Source organism: Mastomys coucha, unplaced genomic scaffold (genome assembly GCF_008632895.1).
Source record: "Mastomys coucha isolate ucsf_1 unplaced genomic scaffold, UCSF_Mcou_1 pScaffold18, whole genome shotgun sequence".
Taxonomy (NCBI): Eukaryota; Metazoa; Chordata; class Mammalia; order Rodentia; family Muridae; genus Mastomys; species Mastomys coucha.
The window spans coordinates 7,657,042-7,666,178 of NW_022196900.1; the positions used below are offsets into that span (position 1 = coordinate 7,657,042).

Consider the following 9,137-nt stretch of genomic DNA (forward strand, 5'->3'; position numbering starts at 1 on the left):
AAAAAAAAAAAAGTAAAAAAAAAATATCATGTAATTTAGAGATTTGGTTTTGGTTTCTCCAGTGACTATAAAAACCCTGGCTTATCTAAGTAAAGTGAAGCCTTGATTGGCACGAAATTTGGCTTTGTGTTTTCTCTTGCATTTCTAACCCTCTAATTCAGGTCCTTTGGTCCATCTCCTGAGAGAACCCAGTTCATGAAACTGCAGGCAGTTTCATAAGATCATGAGCAATGCCCGAGGACCAATTCCAGGAAGCAGAATATCTGGTGTCTCAATTCAATTGTTGTCTGGGCTATCTCGGATTTTCAGACCTGGTCATAAGTTGTTTTACTTTCCTTTTTTTTAAATTTATTTTTATTTATTTAATGTATATGAGTGCTCTATCTGTTTGTACACCTGCATGCCAGAAGAGGACATCAGACAGATCCCATTACGGATGGTTGTGAGCCACCATGTGGTTGCTGGGAATTGAACTCAGGACCTCTGGAAGAATAGGCAGTGCTCGTAACTGGCCCCCTTATTTTCCTTTTTAAAAGCCAATATGTCATCCTTTAAAATCAGCCTTTATTTTGCTGATTTATGCACGCCCATATGTACATGACTAGGTGAAGTTCAGGAGAGTGGCTGGGAGTTAATATAGGCCTCACTCTGCTTCATATATTGATTTGTGATCCCACTGGAAGCTATTAAGAGGGAGGAAACAGTCTTTGGGCCACTGAGGCTTTTGAGAGGTGCGGAGCATCAGATAAGGTCATAAGGATAGAGTCCCCACCACTGGATCCTGTTGGTGAAGAGGAAAGCCAGAGCGTGTACACACACACACAGTTGGTAGGGCGCTTGCCTACCATAAGCCAAGCGTGGTTGTGTGTACCCCAGCTGTCAGAGGACCCTTGAAACCCAGCAAACCTTTTCTTCATAAAGCAGCCTGCCTTAGGCAGATTGCCACAGCCACAAATAACAGGCTAATAGGTCTAAGGAGGGTGGATCTAACAGGGTGCCCTCAGGCTGGCCACACCACAGTGCTAACCTTCTCATAATTAGCTTGGTGATAAAGACCTCAGTTCCAGGCAGAGTGGCCTCAAGAACTAAAAGAGTGTCCAAAGCTTTTCCTCAAGTTGTGTCAGCCAAGCTGCCTCCCAGACCTCCTTCCAAGTCAGGGCCAAGTCCTGTCTGAGGACAGGCACTCTCAAGCTCTGGATAGAGTTTTAGGGAAGGGGGTTGCAGGACTGTCCCCACCAGGTTTCCTAAACAAACAACCAGGACATCCCAAGTGAGTCTATATGGCCCCACTGGGTCTGATTTTCCCAGCACCTGACAGATGGCCAACACCAGCCAGCAGTCAGCCATCTGCCAGCCAGGTCAGACAGCTTTCAAACTGGGTGTGACAAGTGGCTCAGGGGCCTGAGGCACCTAGCCAACCCACCACCTGGTGCTGTCTCCTGGAGTCTAAACCAGCTTCTGTAGGTCCAGCGATGGGGTTGCCGAGAGGGATAATGACTTAATGGGTATCAGTCCCCAGTTGGCTTTTTGACATAGGGAGGCATGGAGGGTGCATTCATGTTTTCCGAGGTCATTCCTGGCACTTGCGTATGATGCTGTGCCACGGGGAGGAGAGGAGGTAGCCCTGGCTGTGGGCAGCATCCCAGGCTTGCAGCATCAGACCTCAGGCAAGTCGCCACCTCTAAGGCCTGCTGAGCAAGCCTCAGTGAAAGGACTGAGTGGCAGTGGTAGCTCCCACAGTAAGCTCTAGTGGTAGGTATATCAGGCTCCAAGCCCACATTTGACCCCTGGGACACTGGGATCGGAGAGCTCTCAGACCCTTAGACCTCCAGGAAGAAGGATGGATGGCATCTGTGGTAAGAACTACAGCTGACGCTCAGACTGCCCTGTGTGTGCTGGGGCCAGGACACGTGAACATGCCGGTTAGCAGACTTTATCATCTCTTCCCCACAGGATGGCAGAATCTTCGAGGCCGAGGGTTTGGTCCCCAGTGTGCTTTCCACAGCAAAAAACTGAGGCACAAATTCTCACTGAATCCACTGGTGTTCACCTACTTCAGTGGTTCTCAACCTTCCTAATGTGGCGACCCTTTAATACAGTTCTTCGTGGTGTGGGGACCCTCGGTCATTAAATTATTTTAGTTGCTACTGTAAATTTTTGCTACTGTCACGAATCATAATGTAAATATCTGTGTTTTCTGAGGGTGTTAGGTCACTTCCAAAGGGGTCCTGACCTCCAGGTTGAGAACCACTGATCTACATGGTTGGCTGAACTAAGATAGACTGCCATTTTCTCCTGAAGTTAGAACTCTTTCCTACCCAGGAAAGCATCTCATGGCTGTTGCCCTGGGACAGCCAGGAGCCATTTTCCTCCTATGGGACTCTGTCACAGTTAGCTTCAGCTGCCATCTTGACACAAACCCAGTCCCTGGGAAACAGGGAACTTCAACTGAAGAACTGTCCAGATCAGACAGGCCTGTGAAGCAGGCGAACCTAGACCATATAAAAAAGGTAGCAAACCGATGGAGACAAACCAGAAAGCAGCGTTGCAGCCTTCCTCTGTCATTCTAACTTCAAGCTTCTGCCTGGAGCTCCTGCCTCGCTTCCCTTAGTGAAGGACTGTGACGTGGAAGATAAAATGACCCCTTTCCCCGCCCCATCCCCCCGCCCTCCATTTGGGCATGGTGTTTACCACAGCAACAGAAAACTAGAACAGGCACTGAGGGTCTGAGATGAACTTCTCTCTACCCAATATATCTAGTGCCAGGTACCACCCTCCAGGTACCACTGGGTACCCAAGGCCTGGCTTCTCTGCTCCATCTGCTCCTGGCCACCTTGGTGTCAGCAGCTGGTCTCCTATTCTTCCCTCCTGTCTTTGGTTCCTGGATGACTAGTTAACACTTAAGAGTTGGTTGAGTCCAGTGACCCCGAGTGCTCACCTCACTGCTAGGCCAGGAACACACTTCCTACAAGCTCTGACAGGATCACTCCACCATCTCCTCAGAGCCTAGGGGAGGGAGCCTGCTTGTTGGAAGGCAGGGGGAACTGACTCTTAGGGCTGGGAGCCTCAAAGTAAAAGCCTGATGGCCATAAGTGCATTTACTATGAGGATACGGGCTGTGAGGTTGAGGTACGTCACAGCCAGAATGTAGGCCTGCCTGTTCTGGGAGTTGGGCTAGCCTACCATGCAAGCGTGAGAGAGTAAGGTACACGTGTACTAAGTCAAAGGCTAAACCACAAACACCTTTCTCCCAGCCATCTTTCTCAACAAAGTGAAGGTTTCCTGGAAAGTTACCCAGTAAAAAAAACCCACATTTTGAAAGGCCCAAACAACTTCCTCACAACCTTCTCTGTTTGAATGGGGTATTTCCTGGCAATCCTTATAGGACTCTAAGAGTCTTGTCTTCATTTATGGAAGGAAGGCAGGGAGCCTCCAGAGGTTCACAGGTCTCCAGGGGCCCCCTGAGTACCTATGACCATTTGTTATGCCTTAGAAAGGCTAGGTAAGGGGTGAGCTACCCATTTTTTGTAGGAAGAAGGGACATGTGACAACAGGACAGGCAGTCTATACAAATCTGGGTTTCTTTCCCATTTTCTTCCAAGTTTGGGTTAGGGGCTTCAGCTACATGAATCCAGGGATCCAAAGCCATTACAGTTCAACCGAATATCTTCTAGTGTGGCAAGTACAGGAGGAGAAGACAGATCACTGGGCTCAAGGAAGACGTGAGCTCCCGCATTACTGCTATGTCCCCACATAGGACGTCACATGCAGTAAGTACACGTCTGAGTGTTCATTTACCCCGCAGCTGCCTCTGCTATCTATTGCATGCCCCACTGGGCTGAGCCTGTGACCTTCACTCTGTTCTTTCCCAACGCCAGCACACTGTCTGCATGCTCCGGGCCTGAGGGTAAACATGCATGAATGAAAGACACCTTTCCAATTGCCATCTACCTCACTCACTGTAACCCCTGGCCTGCTGTGAAGGCAAGGTTAGGAAGGCACAGTGCTTTTCTCAACTGCTTTCTCCCCACACAGGGCAGAAAACACAAGAAGAATCACAGAAGGGAACGGAGATTCAGCTATACAGAGCACATGCCCCGCCCCAGCCTGAGTCTGGTGCAGCAAGGGTCAGAGAAGAAGGCAAAAAGGGGCTCAGGCAGGCAGCTGGAGCTCAAGCACAAGCTTCCGTCTTTCTCACAGAGGAGAGGAGCCCACCAGTGCCTCGCCCAGGCTTCATGAGAACAGCTGTGAGACCTTCACTGTCGCTCTGTGGGAGCACCTTCCCAGTGCTGCAGCTCTCCCACACCTCGGCCACTGATGCTCACTTCCCCATTAACCAAACCCTGCTCTGAGGTGAAGCCTTCCGAACACGTTAATACCCTTTAATTTCCACAGTGGGTACACAACACTCCCTCTGCAACTGCTACAGCATGTAAAAACTAAATCCCCTTTCCTGTCACTGTTCCCTGCCACACCTTGCCAGCATTGTCTGTCCTGTGCCAGTCCCTCAGGTATCTGCACACAGTTAGAAGGTATGACCATTCTCTCAGCACACTGGGGACCCCTCCCAAGACTCTGCGTCCAGATAGCACCCGAGACTCTGCCTTTCCTCCATGTTGGGTCAGACCACTCAAGTCTTAGAGGCATCCAAGACTCAATTATTAAAGTAGGTCTCCCATACCTTTGGTGGCCTCCTATCACCTAGTCTGTCACAGCAGGCTTCTGAGTTACTGATAGCGAGGCACTTCTGACCTCTACAGTTGTCCTTTGAAGACCACAAACTAGCTGTGCCGGGTTGGGTTGATGCATTGCACAGAGCTATCGGCAAGGCTCAAAGGCCATGGGGCCCGGCACAGGATAGACAATGCTAGTAAGGTGTGGAATGGGCTCCTGGGAATGGGCTGGGGCTCACCTTCTGTGACTTGAGCTCTTTGGTGAGCATCAGCACCTGCTGTTCCAAGGCCGCCACCTTTTCCTGGGCTGTGCGGCTCCGAGCCAGTCCATCAGAAAAGAACGGGAAGGTGTTGCTTTGTCGCTTGGGTTTCTGCACGGGACCTGAGGGCACAGAGGACTTGGGTGCAGACCTGGGAGGATCCTCTGGCTCTTTTTCTGCTTGAGAGGAGAAACACAGACGTCAGGATGGGCAGACCTATAGGTGCCTCACTCATCTCTTCGGGCAACAGCATCTTTCTGCATTTTCCTTATGAACTGGGAAGGGGGAAATATATTTTGCTTACTTGTGAATCACTACTAGAAATTCTGAGGGAAAGACGGCAGTGACAGCCACATAACAGTGTGAATGCACTTAACGCTACTGAATAGTGTAATGGAGTTATAAAATGGTAAATTTTGTTATGTATATGTATTTTACTACAATAAAACATCCTAACCCTGTAGTACATGCCCGTCTCCCAGCACAGGAGGCAGTGGTAGAAGACTGTAAGTTCAAGGTCACTCTCAGCTATAGCAAGTTAGAGGCCTGGGATACATGAGACTGTCTCATCGGGGAAACTAGCCTGAGAATGGAGGGGAGCCGTGTGTGACTTAGCAGGTAAACAAAGGTAACTCATCTGGAGAACAGAAACCTGGGAGATTCTGGAGGACCCCTCCCCCAGCAGTATAAGCCTGAGTCAGCCTTGGCTGGGGGAGGAGGCTGACGAACCCAACTATGGAGAGAAAGGACACACAGACTGCCGAGCTGTTTGGGACAGGCAGAAAGCTCCAGGCGGAGCTTCTGTGCAGCTTTTAGGACTCTGCACCTGTGTTGGACATTTTTTTTTTTTTGGTGATACAGTTGTTTTTTTGGGTCACCCCTGACCCTTTTAAATACCCCACCCACCCACCCATTAGTAGCCCCAATAAAAATTCACTGCTTCAGCCAAGTTGGACTTTGGTGTAATCATTATTTTGGTCTGTCATGGGTACCCTTTCTGGAGTGAATAGACGTGTGTGTGTGTGTGTGTGTGTGTGTGTGTGTGTGTGTGTGTGTGCGTGTGTATCACACAACACACACTGCTAAGGACTGAATGTTTGTTTTTCCATAAGCCCAGGCAGAAGCTCTAGTCCCCAGAGTGCTGGCATTAGGAGGCAGGGCCTTAGGTAATTTACATGAAGGTGCGACCCCACCATAGGGCTAGTGTCCTCAGAAGAAAGGGAAGATGTGAGCTCTCTCGGCCACCTGAGAGGACACAGCATCGGTCTTCAAGTTTGGAAGAGACTTCCTAGAATCCTAGTCTGCAGCATGTGGACCTTGGACTTCTCAGTTCCCACCTAATTAGTAAAACTACAGTAAGTGTGTTCTGCTTCACATACACACACACACACACACACACACACACACACACACACACACACGAACTCACACACTCACACATACTCACACACACACTCACTCACATACACTCACACATACACACACACATACACACACGCACTCACTCACATACACTCACACACGTACGCACGCACACACACTCACACACATACACACACGCACTCACATACACACACATGCACACTCACACACATGCATGCACACGCACACACTCACACGCACACACACATACACACTCACACACACGCACACACATTCACTCACATACACTCACACACGCACTCACACACTCACATACACTCATATACACATACGCACGCACACACTCACATACATACATGCACACACACACACTCATACACACATGCGTGCGCGCGCGCGCGCACACACACACACACACACACACACACACACACACACACACCCATGCAGGCAGGGAGGACACAGGGCTTGGTCTCAGACTTGGACAAAGCTCACCTGGAATGCTGGGGTCAGAGATCAAGGGCTGCTCCCCGCTTTGAGGCTCTACACTCTGTGACGACTCTTCCACAAGTGGCCCATGGGCTGTGGTTGCTTGGGCCTGCTTGTTGCCACGGATGTTGTGCATGGTGTTTCTGAAAGGAGAAGCAAGGAGCATGAGGCCAGCAGCGTCTCTGCCTTCTTGCCGCCTGCAGAGCTCTGGCCTCAGCAGCATGCTTCCAATCATTCCAATTGTTCTCCTCAGCATCCTGTATGATGCATCCCCACCTCATCCTGTGTGATACATCCCCGCCTCCCCAGCCCCGTCCCAATCCCCTTGCCCTTCTTACATACGTAGCCCCTTCTACACTACACTTCTTTACTCTTTTATTCCTGGTGAATTTAACACATACATACAGCGATTTCTTTTTAGATTTATTTATTTATTTATTTATTTATTTTTGGTTTTTTTGAGACAGGGTTTCTCTGTGTAGCTCTGGCTGTTCTGGAACTCGCTCTGTAGACCAGGCTGGCCTTGAACTCAGAAATCCGCCTGCCTCTGCCTCCCAAGTGCTGGGATTAAAGGTGTGCACCACCACTGCCCGTGGATTTATTTTAAGAGTGTTTTGCCAGCATGTATGTCTGTGAACCATGTGCACTCCTGCTGTTCACGGTGGTCAGAAGAGGGCATCGGACCCCTTAGAACTGGAATTACAGATGGTTGTGAGCCATTGTGTGGATGCTGGGAATTAAATGGGTGGGGGGTCCTCTGCGTGAATAAGTGCTCTTAAATACTAAACCATTTATTTCCCCAGCCCCTACAATGTACCATGACCATATCCTCCCTAACTTCCCCCTCCCTCTTCCCTAGCCCTCTCAACAAATGCCCTTCCCACTGACTCCAATTACAGTTGCCTGCTTGGGCAAGGACAACCTACCATTGGTCACAACCCTGAAGAAAAATGGCTTTCCTTTCCCCAGGAGCCACTAGTTGCCAGTAGTGCGTCAGCTAGTGGTGCAGCCTCACGAGACTCTCCCCCATTGGTACAGGAATTTCTGACTGGCTAGATCTTGTACAGGTCATATGCAGGTAACCACTGCTCCTGCCACGGTCACTTATACAAGCTTGGTTCCCATAACCCCAACCCTGCTGCTGAAGTATGTGCCCCATGTCTGTCATTCTGCTTGCTGGTAGACTTAGAACAGCGCCTGTAATAAGAAACTGCTTCATGTTTATTGAATGGACTTGCTGACCTAACTTCCCCAAACCCTCTAGCCTCCTGACTACCATGCCCAAAGGCCATCAGTGGCTCCCAGCTCTGCTGAGGCGTGTTGCAAACATTTCCTGGCAGTTTCCTGCCTTTGCTCTCAGACCCAGACCCAGACCCATCCTGCCTTGCAGGATCCAGTGACTCATAGCTTACTACATAGGACCTTACTACATAGGTGCCTTGGCAGCTTCAGACAATGGCTTGTTGAAGCTGAGGCCCCAGTCCAGAGTCCAGACTTAACCTTTGTGTGGTTTACAGAAAGAAACCAGGTAGCACCAAAGGCTGTCCCGAGAGTCCAGACTACAACAAATTCATGGTCCCCCAGATGAAGAGACAGCTTGGGTGCTTATGCTCCTGTGCAGAGATGAAGGCACAGCAGTTCAGAAATTAGTAGCAAGGAAGAGAAAAAGAGCTCCTTGTGTGAACTGTTTGAAAGTGCAGGCTGTGTAAGGAGAATCAGCCCATGCACTACAATAAGAAATACGCTACCCGGAGGCACACCTGTACAGGGAGGGCAGCCATGGCTTGTGGCAGAGAGGAGATAGCTTCTGAAAGCCAGCCTTGGGCAGGCGTGCTTCCCAATGGAGTTCTGTAGGAAGGGTTCGAAAGGCAGGAAAACTTAGCATTGGTCTTCGAAATTTCCAGAGATCTGTTTCAATATAGATACAAGACCTGGAGGAATCCAGTTCCCGATTTAAATGTGTGTCGAATGTTCCTATTTTCAATCCCACAATGATCTTATAACTAAAATCATTTGCCATGCAGAAAAGGGCTAACCTTAGCTCCATTTCCACCCCTGTATATGTGTGTAGGGCACAGGTGAACACTGGCTGTTTCCTTCATTCACTATGCACATTTGTTTTTTTGAGACAGGGTCTCTCTCTAGGAACCCAGAACTTGCTGCTCAACTTGAATGCCTGGCCAGTGAGCCCTGGAGCACTTCCTGTCTCTGCTTCCCCTGCGCTCTAGTTATAGATGGGACCTAAGGTCACTGACCACTAAGCATCTCTCTAGTTCTTTCTTTGAATTTTCTTTCTTTTCTTTTTTCTTTTCTTCTTCTTCTTCTTCTTCTT

At 49.4% G+C, this 9,137-nt stretch overlaps 1 protein-coding gene across 4 annotated transcripts in view; it reads right to left on the reverse strand.

Moving 5' to 3' along the window:
* The window catches only part of Tbc1d2 (TBC1 domain family member 2), a 52,840-nt gene that overhangs the window by 24,803 nt on the left and 18,900 nt on the right, over positions 1–9,137 (reverse strand). For 3 of the 4 annotated variants that reach the window (XM_031377338.1, XM_031377340.1, XM_031377341.1), the window contains 2 exons: positions 6,812–6,948; positions 4,913–5,112 (listed from right to left, as the gene is read on the reverse strand). In XM_031377338.1, coding sequence (XP_031233198.1) covers positions 4,913–5,112; positions 6,812–6,948 — 337 coding nt within the window. The remainder of the gene's footprint in view (positions 1–4,912; positions 5,113–6,811; positions 6,949–9,137) is intronic. The other variant, XM_031377339.1, reaches the window with a different exon arrangement.